General features: G+C 35.9%; 1 protein-coding gene and 1 pseudogene across 5 annotated transcripts in view; one reads left to right on the forward strand and one right to left on the reverse strand.

Moving 5' to 3' along the window:
- The window catches only part of LOC111142517 (methyltransferase like 4), a 67071-nt gene that overhangs the window by 34038 nt on the left and 12594 nt on the right, over window positions 1-20439 (forward strand). For 3 of the 5 annotated variants that reach the window (XM_022495753.1, XM_022495754.1, XM_022495757.1), the window contains exons 6-9: window positions 8843-9017; window positions 11748-11854; window positions 12239-12330; window positions 17181-18263. In XM_022495753.1, the coding sequence (XP_022351461.1) occupies window positions 8843-9017; window positions 11748-11854; window positions 12239-12330; window positions 17181-17326 (520 nt within the window). In that variant the 3' untranslated portion in view covers window positions 17327-18263. Of the gene's footprint in view, window positions 1-8842; window positions 9018-11747; window positions 11855-12238; window positions 12331-17180; window positions 18264-20439 lie in introns of those variants that run through there. The other 2 variants (XM_022495755.1, XM_022495758.1) reach the window with 2 other exon arrangements.
- On the reverse strand, window positions 12704-13213 carry LOC111142518 (annotated as a pseudogene).

Genomic DNA, 20439 nt, shown 5'->3' on the forward strand with positions numbered 1-20439 from the left:
AGTACTTTTTTCCATCCCTTTATTTTTAGTCTGTGTTTGTCTTTAGATGTGAAGTGAGTTTCTTTTTTTTTTTTTTTTTAAAGATTTTATTTATTTATTTGACAGATCACAAGTAGACAGAGAGGCAGGCAGAGAGAGAAGGGGGAAAGCAGGCTCCCTGTGAGCAGAGAGGCTGACGCGGGACTCGATCCCAGGACCCTGGGATCATGACCTGAGCCGAAAGCAGAGGCTCAACCCACTGAGCCACCCAGGCGCCCCGTGAAGTGAGTTTCTTACAGGCAGTATATAGATAGGTCTTGTTTTCTTTCAGCCATTTAGCTTCCCTGTGTCTTTTAATTGGAACATTTTAGTCCATTTATATTTAAAGTAATTACTGATAGGCATGTACTTATTGACATTTTAATTATTTTCTGGTTATTTTTGTATTTCTCTGCTTATTTGTCTTTCCTTTGGTCTCTTCCCTTGTGATTTGATGGTTTTCTTTAGAGTTATGTTTGGTTTCTTTTGTCTTTATTTTTTGTATATCTACTGTAGCTTTTTGGTCTGTGGTTCCTATAAAGTGTATATATTTATATTGACCTAGATATTTTTTAAGCACTCTATTTTAAGCTGATAGTTATTTCAGTTTTAATGCATTCTAAAAGCACTACTTTTTTTTACTGCCTCTCAGCATTTTCTGTTTTTGACATCATAATTTACATCTTTTTGTTTTATATATCCTTTAACTACTTATTGTAGTTACAGTTGAGTTTACTTTTTTGTCTTTAACCTCATACTAGCTTTTTCATTGGTTCATGCACTGCCTTTACTAGACTTTTGCTTTTATGAGTGAGATTTTTTTCTTTAATATATTTTCTTGTTTTTCAGTCATGGGATTTTCTTTTCTGTGTAAAGATCTTCTAACATTTTCTGTAGGGCTGGTTTAGTCAGGGTGAATTGCTTTAGTTTTTGCTTGTCTGGAAACCCTTTATCTCTCTTTTAATTTTGAGTGAGAGCCTTGCTGAATAGAGTATTTTTGGCTATACGTTTTTCCTTTTCAGCAGTTTAAATACATCCTGGCACTCCTTCTGGCTTGCAAAGTTTTTGCTGAAAAATGAGTTGATCATCTTACGGGATTTTTCTCATTTATGACTTTTTTTTTTTAATTGCTGCCTTCAACATTCTCTCATTACCTTTTGCCATTTTATTTATAATATGTCTTGGTGGATTTCTTTGGTTTCATTTTATTAGGGACTCTCTATGCTTTTTGCATCTGATATGTGTTTCCTTTCCCAAGTTAGGGAAGTTTTCAGCCATTATTTCTTCCAATTTTCTGGCCCTTTCCTTCTCTCTTTTCCTTCTGGTACCCATAAAATGTGAATGTTAGTATGCTTGTTGTTCCAGAAGTCCCTTAAAACTGTCCTCATTAAAAAAATTTTTTTTCATTGTTTTCAATATTCTCTCTTCCAGATTGCTGATTCATTTTTCTCTATCGTATAATCCACTTTTGGTTCTTTCTAATGTATTTTTCGTTTCAGTTATTGTATTCCTCAGCTCTGATTGATTCTTTTTTTTTTTTTTTAAAGATTTTATTTATTTATTTGAGAGAGAATGAGTGAGAGAGAGCATGAGAGAGGAGAAGGTCAGAGGGAGAAGCAGACTCCCCAAGGAGCTGGGAGCCTGATGCAGGACTCGATCCTGGAAGCCCAGGATCATGACCTGAGCTGAAGGCAGTTGCTCAACCAACTGAGCCACCCAGGCGCCCCTGATTGATTCTTTTTTATGTTTTCTTTCTCTGTGTAGAAGTTGTCACTGTGTTCTTCCATTCACCTCCTGTGTTTGAGGAGTATCTTTTTGATCATTACTTTCAACTTTTTATCAGGTAAATTACTTATCTCCTTTTCTTTAGGTTTTCCTTTTTTTCCCGTGTTTTTTCCTTGTTGTCTTGTTTGGAATATATTTCTCTGTCACCTCATTTTGTTTGACTTTCTGTGTGTGTTTCTGAGAATTAGCTATAAAAGCTAACTCTCATTGTATTGAAGGAGTGGCCTTATGTTGGACTGCCTGCTGTGTAGACTGTATGCCTGATGGCTTTGGCAGGCTGGCTGGAGCTGGAGTGGGCGTGGCTTGGAGGTTCTGGTGGGGCATGTTGTGCTGTGGCCACCTCTTTGGAATTGCTGGAGTGGAAGTGGGCATAGGCTGGATATGTTCCAGGATGGGCTATCCTGTGGAAATAAGCTAGTTGGGTCCTGGAGGGTGCTGCCCTTGGCAGGATGGCTGGAGCTGGGGCTGATGTATTTGGGGACTGGGGTTGTACTACATGGGGGCTGTATTTGAGGGATGGCTGGAGCTGAAGTGGGCCAGGTGTCTGGAGTGTGCTGGGGTGGCCCTACCAGGTTGGTAAAGTACCCGGACCCTGTTCATGTTTACACTATGGAGGTATTGCAGAACGTAAAAATGGTGCTTGCTGGTTCCTCTGTGAGAGTTGTATTGGTTCTGTACCTATTTGTTGGAGGCTCTAGTGTTAGTAAATGGATTTCCTTCATTTATAATCTATTTGCCCTTTAAACTGCTGTGTCTGAGGGCAGATGAGTCTGTGCATTGGCCCCTCATCAGTATCCTTCTCTACTGTAGGTCACCTAATGAAGAGTGGGGTTCCTTTTGTGTCCACACTTCTACATTTCCCTATTGTTTATTGTCCTTTATTGTTTGTTGTGTAGAAGCTGTGCAGTCAGCCCTCTCTTCTTCTTCTGGAGGAATGTCTCTATATATAGGTATAGATTTAGTTTGTGGGAGGAGATGAATTCAGAATCTTCCTGTGTCACCATCTTGGACCCTCTTAGCAAATTTTAATGTTTTCAGTCTGTTCTGTATTTTAGTTACAGTGGTGAGTGATCTCTCTTTTCTTTTATTATTAGATTATAAACATTAGATTGGGTGCTCTTTGAGAGAAGGGTGCTAATATAGTTTTTTTTTTTTAAAAGATTTATTTATTTATTTATTTGAGGGAGAGAGAGAGAGACATCATGAATGGAAGAGGCAGAGGGAGAGGGAGAGAGAATCCCAACCAGACTCCACTCTGAGTGTGAAGTCTCACTCAGGGCTTGATCTCATGACCCTGAGATCATGACTTGAGCTGAAATCAAGAGTCCAGTGCTTAACCAACTGCACCACCCAGGCTTCCCAGGGAGGTTTTTGAAAACTAGATAACATTAACCACTTTAGCCACTTTAAAGTGTACAGTTTAGTGGTTTAATTCATTCACAATGTTGTGCAATTACTACCTTATCTAATTCCAGAATATTTCTATCACCCCCCAAAGAATCCCTGTTCCTTCTAGTTTGCCTCTTTGCCCATACTCTGACAACCATTAATCTTCTCTTTGTCTCCATAAGCCTACCTTTTGGGACATTACGTATAAATGGAATCATATAACATGTGGCCTTTGTGTCTGGCTTACTTCATTACATATTTGTTTTCATAGTTCATCCATGTTTTAGCATATATCAGTACTTCGTTCTTTTTCATGGCTGCATAATATTCCATTGGATGGATTTATCTCTCTATATATGCACACACATATGTACATGCACATACACATATGTACATACATACCACATTTTATTTATCCATTCATCAGTTGGTGATGGTTGCATGGTTTCCAGCTTTTGGCTATAGTGCTGCCATAAGCATTTGTGTACAGCTTTTCTTTTCTTTCCTTTCCTTTCCTTTTCTCTTTTTTCTTTTCTTTAAGATTTATGTGTTTTAGAGAGAGAGTGCATGCATGAGCAGTAGGGGCAGGAGAGGGAGAGTGAATAACAAGCAGACTGCATGCTGAATGTGGAGCTTACATGGGCTTAATCTCACAGCCTTGAGATCAGACCTGAGTTGAAACCAAGAGTTGGATACTTAACCAACCGTGCCACCCAGGAGCCCCTATAAAATCTTTTCTGTGAACAGTGTGTGTTAAAAAATTTGGTGCTGCCCAAAGTTTGACTGTTCTCTTAGGTTCTGGGAGGGAATCTATACCTGATAGGATTATTTTTGCTTAGTGTGCTTGGGTTGGGCGAAGGTAGTTGGGAGACTGGCTGTATAAATAATCTTAGGATAGGGATTGGTGCACCAGAAAGGCCAACCATGTCATTCAGGGTAGGCTTTGGTCCCAGTGGTATTAGTTAACCTGGAGACTGAGTTCAACCACCTGGGCTATATTAGTCACTTTATTTTGCCTGTGTAATGCATCTTCAGTTAAAACTCTGGAAACTGAAGCTGGGGTGAATTTCCCTGGTTAGCAGTACTCTGTGTGTATTATCACACATAGATGCCAGGAAGGTAATGTGTTCTGATTCCATGAGAGAGGACTCTTGGAGGCTCTGTGTTTGTAAGCCCCCTAGACTCTGCTCTGAGTTTCTTCTTTTGGCTGATTTTAATCTGTATTAAACCATAATAACCTTTACGTGATAAATTGTAATTAGTCATCTCTTGTTATAAGCTGTAATCATGATTATAATAGCTTTCAGTAAAGTTCTATGAGTCTTTTTGACAAATTATTGAACCTGAGTGGTTTTGGAAACTGCCCAAACTTCCAGTTGGTTGTAGGAGAAAGGGCAAAATTAAGGCCTGTTCCGAATTAAGGCCTGTTCCTTCAGACTTTGTAGTTGCCTAATTCCAGATGACATGTTTTATTTTGGGTATATACCTAGGAATAGAGTTGCTGCATCACATGGCAGCTCTACCTTTAACTCTTGAAGAACTACTGAACTGTTTTCATGATGGATGTATCATCTTACATTCCTACTGGAAACATAAGAAGGTTCCAGTTTCTCTACATCTCAGTGACACTTATTTTTTGTTTTGTGTTTATTTTTGATTATAGCCATCCTGATGAGTATGGAGTGATATCTTGTGGTTTTGATTTGCATTTCTCTAATGACTAATAATATTGAGCATCTTTTCATGTTCTTATTGGCCATCTGTATATATTCTTTGGAGAATTGACTCTTCAGATCCTTTGCACATTTTAAAATTAAGTTGTTTGTCTTTTTGTTGATTTCTAAGAGTTCTTTATGTATTCTGGATATCAGGCCCTTACCTTATATGGTTGGCAAGTATTTTCTCCTATTTTCTCTTCTTGCTTTTTCACTTTCTTTCTAATGTTTTCAAAGCACAAAGCTTTACATTTTGTTGAAGTCCAGCTTAACCTATTTTTCTTTTTGTTGCTGTGCATTTGGTATTTTATTTAAGAAACCATTGTCTCAGGGTCACAATGATGGACACCTGTGTTTTCTAAGAGTTTTAGCTCTCATGTTTAAGTCTTTGATCCATTTGAGTTTAATTTTGTGTGTGAGGTGGAATCACAATTTTATCCTTTTGCATTTAGAAAGCCAGTTGTCTCAGCATCATATGTTGAAAAGACTGTTACCAATTACTTCTCATTATTAGAGTTAAGTGTTAAATTCAAAAGAATCAAAGAGCCCAATTTTATAATATTCTTTGGTAATGTGTTCCAGTTTTCTCTAAGAATTATTTTTAAAAATACTAACTTAAAGTTTCATTTGCCTTTTATCTTAATGAAAATTGATAGTTTTTTTATATGTTATTCTTGAATATTCTTTAGAAATTTAAAAAAAGTAAACAAATGATCAGAATTAGCAATATCTTTGGAGGCAGCTTTTATAATTCTGGAAAATAGACTCATTCCTTTTATAATATTTTATGATACTTTTACATAGTACATTTTGAAATTTTTTGTCAAAAAATTTTTTTTGAAATTTTTTGTTTTTTTTCAGCTTGTAAGTGTATCTTCATGATCTTTTTTGTAACGATTTATTGTATTTCTTTCCTTCAACTTTTGAGTTTAAAAATTCCAAACTTTGAAAAAAGTTGAAAAAATAGTACATGAATATCAAATTGCCTTTCCTCTAGATTCACCAGTTTTTAATATTCTACCACAATTGTGTGTATTTTCTCTTTTCCATCTCTCTGCTTGATATTGTAGACATCATGCTTCACTTATAAATTATTTCATGTATATCTCCTAAAAACAAGGATATTCTTTTACATAACTATGATGCCATTATTACTCCTAATAAAATTAATATTGCCATTAATAATATTATCAAATATACACGATATATTCTTTTTTTTTTTTTTCACGTCTTCTCAAAGTGTTTTTTTATGGCTCTATTTTCCTTTTCAGTGTTCAGATTTAAGCTTCAGTCAGGGATCACACATTACATTTAGTCTTTCTTTTTCTTTTCTTCCTTTAATGGAGAATAGTCTCTTGGCCATTTTTTACTTTTCAGGATGTTGACTCTTTTTTAAGATCCCATGTCCCTTTTTTGTATATTTTCTACCATTTGGATTTGTCTGATTGTTTCTTCATGATTAGATTCAGGTTAAACAATACTATCTTGGTGATAAAGATGCATATTTTATAGTTTGCTCAGTGATTTCCAGGAGATTGAACAACAAAAAAGGAATATTTCATTCCTTCTTCTTTATGCCACATCAACCCAATTAAATAAAATTGAGGGAATCAAAGAATCTGCAGTTATTGGGAACATCAAACTTCAAAATCTTGACCTGATGTTTTTCATACTTTGGCAAACTTAGTTTTTTTAAGTTATCACTTTGATTATAAGAAATGCTAGTCTACTAGAAGAGCACCAGTCTGGATGGTAGGAAATGGGTGCATAAGATATGAATTGTTTTACTCATTTGTTTATTTAAGAAATGCTGTTGATCATTTCCTCACATCATACAGTTGCTATGTGTGTGAGAACTGGATTCCAGTTTTTATTGCATTTGGCCATTAGGATGTCATTTACTTTTTACAGAGTAGGTAGAGTAGTAGAAACCTCATTATAGTCATTTGAAGAATAAAATAATGTAGTGAAAGTAGTAACACTAAATGGATACCAGTCCTTAGCTTAGTTGTAGAATTGAGGGAATTTCTCTTTTCTTTTTTCTTCCCCTTCCCACCTTCCCTTTTCTTTTTCTTTCTTCCTTTAAAACCTAGGCTGATGGTGAGGAACTGCTAGAGAGGTTGAGACACAAAAGGAGAGGAATAACTAGCATCGTAAGATACTGGAAGATGGGAATGAGAGAACACAGGTGGAAGGATAAGCTTTAGATAGGCAAAGCCATACCATTTGATTTAAGAGGAAACGTATCCAAATGGGTAAGTTAAGGTGTGTAAGGGGAGAGGGCTAGGTACTTGAAGGAGTCAGGTGGACTTTATTTTTAGCGATATATGAGTTAATTTCATCTGCCAAGAGTGAGTTTAGGTAAGAAATTTGAAAAGGGATGAGGGTTTGTAGTTGACCAAGGATAAGTAAAAGAATTAATGAGTCATTTTGATAGCCCGAGAATGGATTTAATTGACCCAGTTCTTCACTTCTGCATTTTTCTCTACCTGATTTTCCCCATATGAAGAGGTTGAATTGAATTGTGTGGAAGTGGGGTTGAACTGAAGATTAGAGGTTTGAAGGAGTTTGGGGGTGAAAGGTAAAGGGGGGGGGATGGGAATTTAGGATGCTAATGAGAGGGCAGTGAAATGATTGGTAGTCTTTGGAGAAGAGGAGCATGTGTGCAGGAAGAAATGATTGACTCAGTAAAGTAGAGGGATGGGGCATGGTTTGCTTCGATAAGGTCAAAGAATAGATAAGGACTAAAAGGTTATAGCCAGAGATAAATCGATGCTTAGTTTCAGAGTTGGAATAAGTGTGAGTGGTGATGAGGTCCAGGTTAGGGTCCCTGGAATGGAATAGTGGGACGAATGCAGTTGTATTTGTTTAGGGGAAGAATAGTTGAGGTACGCACATCATATTGATTGTGCCTTGAAATTGCCCAGGGTAATGACAAGATTTGTGTTGGTAAGGTAGAAGGATCTTAGAGCTTAAGGCTTCATTGATTACGGAAAGTGAGGAAGAAATGGGTTCAATGAAGAACATTATATTCTAGCACAGCCAGATAGCATACCTCTCAAAGAGAAGTGGATTTTATGCAAATGTGGAGGAGTTTTAGCCTAGAAGCAGCTAACAGAGGAGCTAGGAGAATATGGACTCTCCTCTCTCTGTTGTGTATGTAGGGTGTTAGAGAAATCCATTAGATTGGATTTTATAGAGCAAGTAGTTCCAGCAAGAGAAATGAAACTTTATACTATTAATGACTGGGGTGGGAGTGCAAGACTATAGAATTTTTTAAAAATGAGAGCATGAGGGTTTCTTTTCTTTCTAAGAGATTTTATTTATTTGAGAGAGCGAGAGAATGAGGACAGAGCATAAGCAAGGGGTGTGGCAGAGGGAGAGGAAGCAGGCTCCCTGCTGAGCAGGGAGTTCCAAGACCTGAGCAGAAGGCAGACAGATAACTGACTGAGCCACCCAGGCACCCTGAAGGCATGAGGATTTCAAAGACCCGAGTGGAATTGATTGGAATAAGAAAGAAGCAGGATGATAAATTGAGGTTTGAAAATAGAGTAGAATATTGAGATAGCAGTTTGAAGACTCACCGTGATGGGGGTCCCTGTGTAAAATACAGATTATGGAAACCAAACAGTGGTATTTGCTTCATTTTGAATGGGGGAAAGGATATTAGTGAAATTACTGAAATGTAATACATTTAAAAATGATAAAGATAGCTAGCCTGACAATTTTATACTATTAAAAATGAAAAGTGGTTAATTCTGACTTGCTTGTAACAATGTGTCCACTTGGTGTCGCTGTGGCTTCATGTTTAGTTATACAAATAACTAGGTATAGGGGCTTTGTGTCTGTGGAGTCAATATTACATGGGTCTTCTGTCTGCTTATTTTTCCTTTTTGCAGTGAATTTTGCTGATATCACTTTCTGTTTATTTTTAGGTACAGCTATTTATCACCACTGCAAATAAAGCAGATACCTATTCCTAAACTGGCGGCTCCAAACTGTCTTGTTATTACCTGGGTGACCAATAGACAGAAGCACCTACGTTTTGTAAAGGAAGAACTTTATCCTTCTTGGTCTGTTGAGATAGTTGCTGAGTGGCACTGGGTAAAAGTAAGTTGAAAAAGTAACTTATTTGTTCATATAGTGTGACATATAAGTCACATAAATGTAGCATCTAATTTTTAACACTTAACATGTCACTGCTCTATTCCTTCAAAACAATCTATTTAAAACTTTTACCATACTACGTTTTTTCTTTTTGATGCTAAATACTTATATCTTCTTATTATCAAAGGCTCTTTACTTTTTGTTCTCTTTTTGTAGTAAAGTCTCAAACTGCTGGCTTTAGGAAATATTTGATTCAGGGAGCAATAACTGGATGACATTCTAAAAAGCTCTGATGTCTGTAGTTTAAAAAACAACAAAAAAACTTCGGAGAATCTGTCAGTAAACATTGAAATAGTGTTGTCCTTCATCTTCTTGCTCTTTACGCATCCACAATTTTGAAAAGTCACCCTTTTTGAGTTCTTTCCTGTTTTTTTTTTTTCTTTTTTCTTATGTTGCTGGGCATGGGAGGGAGAATAGCTAACCCAGCACAGAAGAGGTGGAAAGAACCAAGAACCTTACGTACTTTAAATTTTAACTTAAGTCCTCAGTGTCTTATGTGCCGCTAGGCCTCCTTTTGAAAGAAGTAACTCAACTCTTGGATTGGTTGAATGATCTTTAGTATCTCTGTTTACTATAAGAACCAAAAAATACAGAAAAATAAGGCATCAGTTCAGAGTCCATTAGACATCCGTTTAAAGGTGCATTGTCTACTTGATGAATTTTGCAAAAGCCCTCCTACGTTTTAAAAAGATAAGCCAACTTGTTATCGATTGAATGTTTAGTATTTATATAGCTGATATATTCATTTTAGACAGGAGAATTCTGTTTTTATGTACTTTGTATGTATTTTGTGGTCTACCAGAATATCTTCTAAAAGGTGAGTACATTGTTTATTTGCACCTATTTTAATGGACTTAGCAAACAAACATTAACTGTTGTATCTTTGCTTTTAATAGCATACTTTGGGCTTAGCTTTGGTTGATTTGGTATATAGGACATTGATGGCAATATAAAACTCCATTCTAGGGCGCCTGGGTGGCTCAGTGGGTTAAGCCGCTGCCTTCGGCTCAGGTCATGATCTCAGGGTCCTGGGATCGAGTCCCACATCGGGCTCTCTGCTCAGCAAGAAGCCTGCTTCCTCCTCTCTCTCTCTCTCTGCCTGCCTCTCCGTCTACTTGTGATCTCTCTCTGTCAAATAAATAAATAAAATCTTAAAAAAAAAAAAAAAAAAAACTCCATTCTACCCTGTACATTATGACAGTTCTTTTATTGTCAGAGATGGCGGCCAAAGTCAGGAAAAGGGTACCTTCTGAAATCCAGTAAATGTTAATACATAAAATCTAAGAGTATTCTACTCATTTGTAGTACTAATCAGTATAAGAGATGATATAAGCCCAGAGTTTAAAACAAAAATACAGTATATTATATGAAATGTTGTTAGGTAACTATTTGTACTGGTATAACAAAAGGGGTAATTTGCATTGAATATAAAATATATCAAAAGAATAAGAATTTGCCTATATTTATACAGCACTGTGTGGAAGAGATACTGTCTCTCCTGGGCCCTAGAGGTGATAATAGGACTTTAATGATTTGGCTTTTTAGTTATCTTGATACTGAGTTAAAGGTTCAACAAATATTCTGTTGGTGAAAATATGTATTTCAGTGGTTAGTTAATAAATTGGTATTGCTATTATCAATTATGTTTTCAGTTTGATTAGCTTTAAGTGAATCTTTGAGAGTATGATCACTCCAGGGTGAAATGACAAAGTTGAACTTCTGGATTTATAATGCCAAGGGCTTAGACTAAGTATTGTCTATCTTACCAGTCCCTGAGCTTTTTTTTATTACTAATTCTAGCTCTGACATTTTTTTTTTTTTAAAGATTTTATTTATTTATTTGACAGACAGAGATCACAAGTAGGCAGAGAGGCAGGCATAGAGAGAGGGGGAAGCAGGCTCCCCGCCGAGCAGAGAGCCCGATGCGGGGCTCGATCCCAGGACCCTGAGATCATGACCTGAGCCGAAGGCAGAGGCTTTAACCCACTGAGCCACCCAGGCGCCCGCTCTGACAGTTTTTAATGATAGTATATTTTACAAAGTTTAATAAGATATACTTTATTATAATCCACTTAGTCACATAGCCAGTAATCAATAAGTATTGTTTGAATGAATAAATGAATTAATGATAACATGGTTTCAGGAGTACATTTTTAATGAAAAGTAGATTTTTATGTGTAAGATGATAAAGTGGTATTTAAAATATTTTAGTCCCTTATAGCTGCTTTGTGAAGTGATGCTCACTAGCCATATGTGGCTCTTTAGCACTTGAAATGTGGCTTGTCAAAATTGAATTGATATTAAGTGTAAGATACACATTGGCTTTCAAACACTTAGTATGAAAGAAAAAATGTAATATACCTCAATAACTTTTTGAATTTATTACATATTGAAATAGTATTTTGGTTATGTGAGACTAAGCTAAATATATAATTATAATTACTTCCTCATTCTTCTTACTAAATGTTTAGTATTAGTAGAAAATTTAAATTACACATGTGGCTTGCATTTGTGGCTTACATTACATTTTTTTGGATAGCACTAGCCTAAAGGTTTAATTTCTTTTTCTTTGGTAGAAACTGTATAGTGTTAGGAAAAAAGCCAAACCCTTTCCTGGGTATTTACAGATGTATGGTTTTATTTTGTTTTGTATTTTTGTCTCATTCCTATCAGATCACCAATTCAGGAGAGTTTGTGTTCCCATTAGATTCTCCACACAAAAAGCCTTATGAAGGTCTTATATTGGGGAGAGTTCGCGAAAAAACTGCTGTACCATTAAGGTAGGAAAGGTGATTTTTCAAAATTGTATAAATGTATGCATTTGTATATTTTATAATATTAATAGTACAGTATAGATCATTAACTTTCCTTAATTTTTACATTTTTGAAAATCTGGAAATGGCTCAGACCAGAAAAGTGTGAATGATATGGCACATGAAATTTTATATTATCTTTTGTTTTATCTAGTGTATAACTGTCATTATATTGAAGAAAAGGAAATTTTCAGTAATGTCTCAGTACTTAAATTGCTTATTTCCATTATTGCTTCTATTCTTGAGTTTATTTTTAAATTCAGATTCTGGAAAAGAATCAAGGCAACTATGGCTTATGTATGAAAAATTGTCCTTAAAATATAATTTATTTTGTTGTTTTGTTTTAATTAGGAATGAAGATGTAAAAGTACTTCCCATTCCAGATCACAAGTTAATTGTCAGTGTGCCCTGTACTCTTCATTCCCATAAGCCACCTCTTGCTGGTATGTTTTTATAAAATAGAATTTTTATGACATCTGCAAGTTGAAAAAAGAATTGAATTTATTATTTGAGTGGTGTAGAGATTTGGAAACTAAATGGATGTTTTATTTTCATTAATATTGTAAAATTCATTTGTGAATAGTACTTTTATTTTTTTTATTACAAAATAGTACTTTTTATGTGTTTGTACAAAATAGTACTTTTTATTTGTTTTGTTACAAAAGCTTTATTGTTTTCATTTGGTCCATGACTTGGGAGATGGCTCTATGATGGTTAAAGGGCTGGCTAGTGGCTGCAGGGAGAGGCACAGGCAGAAGCTCTGATATCAGGGGGATGTGGAGGTGCCCCTCAAAGGCTGCTGGGCTCTGGAAGCTTCTAGTTGTGCTTGAGGGTGAGCCTTTTGAAGAGATACTTGACTGGCCCAGCCCAGCCTTGGGCCAGCCACCAGGCAACCTGTGGAGGATAGTAAGGTGGTCACCCAAGTTTTTGATGAGTTTTGCCTCCTCATCTGGAAGTGGCTCTCCAGGAAGTCCCACAGATGGGGATTTGTGTGGGTAGAACCCAGAGCATGCATATCTAGAAGAGCCTGGTTCAGGTTCTTCTTCAGGGCCATGCAGCTTCCATGGCATTCATGGCTTTGCCTCACTCATCTTGGGAGGGCTTCTTCATGTTTTGAAAAAAGGTGTGGCTGTTGCACTCGTTTTGCATCTTCCAAGAGATGCCTGGCCAGCTTGAGGTAGAAGTGCCTAGGCCTTCTGGAGTCACATTGTTACAATCCAAATAGAAGCCCTGAGAGGTGAAGGAAGTCTGCAAATTCAGGTTGACCAGACAGTTCACAGGGGCCTCCACCTTGGGAGGATAATTCTGAGGAATCTAGGAGCTCATCGTTGGTCAGCAATAAGGAGCTAACCACAAGAAATGAGGTGGGCTGGTCTTGGAAGTCGTTGCTGGAAAGGAGATTGGAAGGTGGTTGGAGAGTAGTCAGAGACTGGAAGAAGGGGGTCTCTGGGTCTGTTCCATCCAAAGACTGTTGAACAAGATTGTTGAACAGTTGAAACAAGAGGTAGGTTTGTGGGATTGCCAGCTGCGCTGTGTAGATTAGTTTCATTTCACTTTTGCTTTTCCTTTTATACCAATTTTTTAGGTTCCCCTTATTATATTGGTTGTTACTCCCTCACTGTCCTTGATAGACTGAAGACTGATGGGGCATCTAAGGACTGTAGTTCTACTAGGGGCTTTATTTCACTCTATCCCTTGCTTGTTCTGAGACCAGGAGCTCAGAATAACAGTCAGAGAGAGATAGTTAGAATCTCCTTGATACTTGGTAGATATTCAGTTTTATGTTGAGGTAGTGTTGCTTTTCTGAGTGATTGGAAAGGTAATTGCTGCAGCCTAGAATTCTTACTAGCCTTAGTGCTTTAACATAATGTTCATTATTTAGTGAAACTAAGCAGCAAGGAATAATGGAAAGTTTTGGCTTTGGAGATTGACTAACATGGGTTTGAATCCTGGCTCTGCTACTTTATGAGTTACTCTAACAATTTTTTACCTCAAAGTCCTCATTTAAAGAGAGACTAATGGTATTTGATTTTTTTAGAGTTGTTTAATCTTTTTTTTTTTTTAAGATTTTATTTATTTATTTGTTAGAGAGAGAGAGAGCATGAGCACAGGCAGACAGAGTGGTAGGCAGAGGCAGAGGGAGAAGCAGGCTCCCCGCTGAGCAAGGAGCCTGATGTGGGACTCGATCCCAGGACGCTGGGATCATGACCTGACCGAAGGCAGCCGCTTAACCAACTGAGCCACCCAGGCGTCCCTAGAGTTGTTTAATCTTTTAGAGTTAAGATTGCTTATAATATATTTGAAATTGTATAGCATATAGTGGAAGCTCCGTAAATGCTAAATTTTTCAAGTACGAGTTTAAAGAAATAGGAATGTAGGGGCACCTGGGTGGCTCAGTGGCTTACGTGTTTGACTCTTGATTTTGGCTCAGATCATGATCCTCAGGGTCATGAGATCAAGCCCCCATCTCAGGCTTCTCATTGGGCATGGAGCATGCTTCAGATTCTCTCTCTCCCTTTCTCTGTGCCTTCCCCACCCCCAAATAGGAATGTAAATGACATACTCAATTTGTGATTGTTTCCTATTCAAAATTTTTTTTGAGGAATATCTTTTTTATTAATTTGGTGATTCTTGCTTAAAAAACCCAAAAATTTAAAGCTGCCACTCAGGAAAACTACAGGGTCCCCAGCCTATCTATTATTTTGTAGAATATGGGATAGTTCATGAGCTAGAATACATGGGAAAGTGAATACAGATTCCCAAGGTAATTTTTATTGATTGCGCTTAGGATTTCTGTTATCTTAAATTGCTTACGTGGAAGAGTTTGTAGTGTTACTTCATTTGAGAAATATTCAGATGTGTACCTGATGATCCATTCTTTGACTTAGAGGCATGCTGAGTGAATAATCATCTTTAAGCTTTGTACTGTCATAGACTGTTCATTGCATTAAATATTAGTGACTTAAATGAGAAGTGAGATTGCACTGTTCTTTGAGAAAAAAATCATGTTTGGTACATTATTCAATGTACCAAAACAGTATTCAGTGGAGGGAATCTAATTTGTATTCTTCTCATTTGAATTTTCTTTATCATTCAGTGAGTATCAAAGCATAATTTAGTATTTGTCTTAGGGCTTATTTTTTTACTTTTAAAAATCTAAAAGCTAAGACCCAACCTTTCATTCTCAAATTACAGTTAAACTGTTTATAAATTATTTTTAAATAGGATAAAATTATGTTTAAAGATTAATCTAAGAAACAGGGTTTTAAAATAGTAGGTAAAAATTAGTCTTTTATTAATTCTAAAAAAATTAGTCTTGACATCCCGTATCTATGAAGTGCAGTTCTGCCATATGCCCAGTAGAGGGCAGCACAAATGTAGTTAACATTTTAAAAATATTACTCCTTTACTTTCTATTTTTCTCAAACAGAAAGGAAAAAAAAACAATGCAGGAATGAGTTACATGTAGAAAGTAGGAGGTAGTAAATGAGTTTCAGTTTTATGTACTATAGTTGTCAATTCCCAAGTGCCTGGCCATCTTTTTCTACTAGATTGTGTACTCTTTTTTTTTTTTTTAATTTATTTATTTGACAGACAGAGATCACAAGTAGTCGGAGAGGCAGGCAGAGAGAGAGGAGGAAGCAGGCTCCCCGCTGAGCAGAGAGCCCGATATGGGGCTCGACTCCAGGACTCTGAGATCATGACCCGAGCCGAACGCAGAGGCTTAATCCACTGAGCCACACAGGTGCCCCTAGATTGTGTACTCTTAGGAAACATGGGTATCTGTTTCCTTTGGTAAGTTCCATAGCACTGATTATAGTGGCTGTTCAGAATAGTAAACATTTTTGACTGGCTGACTCCTGCCCATTTAGACTTCAGGTTATGGTTCCAGAATAGAGTTGCTAATGTATTATACCAAAACACTGAACAAACAGGCAAACACACAAAACCTTGCTTCAGTATAACCTTAGACCACATTAAAAGTGAATTGAGGTTGGTAAGGCATTGAATTCATGGAGAAAAAAATGGAGAAGTAATATAAGTTTATTGTCCTCTAAGGCTCTGGGGAAATCTTTCTCTTTCAGGTTTAATAATTTTTAATTATACACTTATGAAAGGACTAGGACTCTCACGTTAGCATCTCCTAAAAGCTATTGAAGCCCAAATTTGACTGCACTTGGATTATAGACAATGAATGCTTTAAATTCTTTGATTTTTGATAAACAGGACCAATATTTTTATAAACAGTTATTTTTCTGTGAGAGTGATTGGAGAACATTATGAACATAAAATTTTATATACTTTTTATTTTAAACTTTATCTATGTCAAGTACTCCTAAGAAATACTTACTGTTCCTAAAGGGAATTTGATAAATTTCTTCTAAGCTCAATCTTGTATGGTAATTAAGAACTACATTTAAAAAATGCTCTTCTAGGACTCTTCATCCCTAAATTGTTATTTTCATGCCCACTTCATGTAATGGTTAATGTAGCTAACCAGCAACAATCAAAGTTAAATTGATTTAAATATTTGCAATCCAAATGAACATGTGCTTTAAAAAAAAGCTTCTATGGTATTTTCTTTCTGTTACTGTGTATCATAGCATTTAATCAACATATGTTTGAGGTTCCTTTTTCCTGATAAAATATAATTTTTAGTAGTTATTAATACATTGCATAAGGACTACTTACTTGTGGAAATATATGGTGAAATTTTAGGTAAAAAGGATCTATAATTTGGGAATGATGGAATGTGCTACCAAGTTATAGCTATGAAAGTGTTTTATTTGTTAGTTATATGTGTTCACTATTTTTATCGGTATCCAGTTCTTCATTTACTGCTCTTTCACTAATATATTGCTAGCATAGCATTATATTTTATCTCAGTTTTTTAAAGTGGGTTATTTTTGTGTTGTTCCTATATACTTCTTTTTCACACACAGATTACATTTATTAAAAAATAAAGTTAGTATTCAGCAGATATATCAGCAGTATTGGAAAACTGAAAAGTCACCTGTGAGGGTGTTGAAATTCTTTTTTCTCATCCACAAGTGAAAACTGATAAATCAGGACTCCTGAAATTTCTGATACTGTGTTTCCAATCTCAGGAATGCTTATTTCAAATGATTTCTAACTATAAATAACAAAGCCCATGATGAAATCCTTGAAATTAATTAGCTGTCTCCCCACATTTTTTTAAGGAAATCTTCTTGTTTTTCTGCTTTAAAATGCTAAGAGGAAATTGATTCCTTTCTTAATAATAATTTTTGTGTTTTTTCTCTTTTTTGGACAGAGGTTCTAAAAGACTATGTCAAGCCAGATGGGGAATATTTGGAATTGTTTGCTCGAAATTTACAGCCAGGTTGGACTAGTTGGGGCAATGAAGTTCTCAAATTTCAACACATGGATTATTTTGTTGCTCTGCAGTCTAGAAGCTGACTCTGATCTTAAAGTTGTGATTTTCTTCAGTTTTCCTTACCCCTTTTTCCCTCATTCTAATGGATATTTCGCTTTCTTACCAACCAGTATGCTTAGAAATATAAATAGGACTTGGTTTCTGTGCAGAAGACCAGAAGTGACTAGTCTTTATGTAATTTTGAGATGAATTTACTTCAGTCACACCAGTATTCCCCATTATTCCAGGTTCACTGCAAATAAAGAGGTAAGCAGTTAGAAAAATGACAAGACTTTGTTATCAAAAAAGTTCGGAAAGCATGCACTGTGGACCAGAGGTCATAATTCTGTCTATAGATGTGTTTTATTTGGCTCATATGGTGTTGTAAAAGAAATTTGAACCATCATTCCGAAAAATTGGGAAATTTCACATAAAGTGTAGATTTTTGCTTTACTTTAAACATCAGAAGCTCTGGCTGCACTGCAGTCTGTATTCTTTCTGGGCATCAGTCAGTAGGACCCAGTGGTTGCAGCTCACTTGGGAAGGGACATGGGCTCTGCAGTTTACCACAGTAACACTTGCTCCGTGCCACTCGCTTGTGTTGTCTACTTGGCCTCTGTGCAACCCAAATTTCTGACTTCTGGTATACTGTTACATTCTGGAAAAATATTGAGAGACCTACCAAGTACCTCATCATTGTACTGAGCTTATCTTTATGGAGGGTTTTAAATTGCATTCAAGATCACTCTTCAAGTACTTCTTAGTTTTGCTTGTTTTTTTTTAGAAGATTTAAAAAGTATTTCTTATAATAATGTCAGAAGATAACACTGCTTATCATTTGAAAGATATTTATATTATTTACAGATTTCCATAAATATTTTTTTACTAAATAAAATACTTTTTACTGAAATTATTTGAAAAGCATGCTGATTTATTGTGTATAAGCTTTTTTAAAATTGAGATACAATTTCACATAAACTTCTCCAATTTTTACTATAGGGTTCAGTGAGTTTAGAAAACATATGTATGGTTGTCTGTCTACCACCATATTCATGATATAGAACATTTTCTTCACCCCCAAAACTCATGTGTCTAATTTTAGTCAGTCTCTTCCTCCCACCCCTGGCCTTTGGTGAAGAATGATTTGTTTTCTATTATTAGTTTTGCTTTTTTAGAATTTTATATAAACAATCATAGAATATGTAACTTATTGTATCTGGCTTCTTTCACTTAGCATTTTGACAAAAGTATTTATATAATTTACAGCTTTTCTACAAATAGTTATCTGCTAAATAAAATGTTAGATTGAAATGGTTATATGACAGGGTTGCCAGTATGTTTACTGATTTTGCCAATGAAAGATGTTATTTTTCAAGTTTGTTCATTCTTTGAGTGTGTGAATATAGTATTATAGGCTTAACTTTATATTTATAAGGATATTCTAACTTGTTACTGAAATGGAAAAAAAAGGTTTTAAGCATGAAGCAAACATCTCACAACCTCATTTGAAACTCTTTCCAGCTCTTGTAGTATTTATAGATTTTATATAATTTATGGAAACATTTTATCCTCACCAAGGTTTTGGATCTTTATTGTTGCACCACAAGTACTGATACTTGAGGGAAAAAGAGAGAGGATTTTTATTCACTGAATGTGGTATTCAAGACACAGAGGTTTTTTTTTTTTGTTTTTTGTTTTTTTTTTAGTTTAAGTTGTAATCTTAGCTCTGTTCCTAAATTATACAACCTGTGGGCCTTGTTTGTAATGACTGTTTAATTATTCAGCTCTTTTTTGAACAAAGGATGGTTCTGGAAAATGGAATAATCACATACCTTGTGAGAACAGAAAGGCCAGAGTAAGAGCATTGAACTTTGTTTGACTTCATTATCAGAGTTGTAGCCAACTGACCTAATGAACTTTATTATTTGTTTAATGTTTTAAGATATCTTCATTCAGAGATTTTTTAAAAAAGATTTTATTTATTTATTTGACAGAGAGAGAGTGAGAGAGGGAACATAAGCAGGAGGAGTGGGAGAGGGAGAAGCAGGTTTTCCGCTGAGCAGGGAGCCCCATGCAGGGCTGGATCCCCGGACCCTGGGATCATGACCTGAGCAGAAGGCAGAGGCTTAAATGACTGAGCCGTCCAGGTGCCCCTCATTCAGAGATTTTTTATTGCTTTTAAAACCTGTAAGGATTTTATTTTCTGTCTTATTCTTTTTACAGACTCAAAGTCTTTTAGGACTCTTAGAAATGCTTAGCCAAAGGGATAGAGCTAATGTTTGTTCAATAGTGTGTGTTACTCTTTGCTATGCTTTTTACATTTTATTGCATTTAATCCTTGTACAGTCCTGAGAGATATTATTTCCATTTAATAGTCAAGAAAACTGAGGCAAAGGAGACTATTTTGTCCTAAAACCTTAGTAAGTATTAGAACTAGGATTAGAATGCATAGCTCCCTGACTTCTGAGCCCTAGAGTTTTGTTTGATTTGGACTTACCTGGAGGCCATGCAATCACAGTTGGCATCCTGAGCAACCACACAAAAAGCCATTTCACCCACACATAGTTAACAGTGGACACCACACTCAAGAAACTTTGGGGAATCTTGCCTCAGAAGATTGTATCCTTAAAATTCATGGCCTTTCTTTTGACATTCTTTCACCTTCCTGTTCAGGGTCCATTAGAGTAAAATCACAGAGCATGTAACTACTTTTTTGGGAGCAGATCCTCTTTAACTGGGCCCTTTCTGTCTTCCTTTCTCAGAAATGGGAAATAATAATACTTGTTTCTGAAGTTGTTATGAGGATTAAATGAGTTAACACATGTAAGGTATTTGGAATATTTTAAGCAATTAGTGTATGAGCTCTTCACATATTTTTTAGTTTCAGGTCAAAAAGCTTTTCTTAAACAATCTGTATTCCAATTCAGGGCATTCACCTGAATACTGCCCATGGAGTTTTTCTGTCTAAACATCATATTTTCTTGATCTTTTTCTTGAGATCAGATTTCCTAGCTTACACCTGGTTTCATACATGAGGAAGCTTTGAAACCCATCATTTCCATTGTGGTCTTGCCTAGAAACAAGTAATTGAAAATTAAAACAAAGGCCCCATGTAGCTTTTGGGCTTCAGCTCGTGTCTCTGAACTTCATAGTTACT

This window comes from Enhydra lutris, unplaced genomic scaffold (genome assembly GCF_002288905.1).
Source record: "Enhydra lutris kenyoni isolate GAN:26980312 unplaced genomic scaffold, ASM228890v2 scaffoldscaffold8, whole genome shotgun sequence".
NCBI lineage: Eukaryota > Metazoa > Chordata > Mammalia > Carnivora > Mustelidae > Enhydra > Enhydra lutris.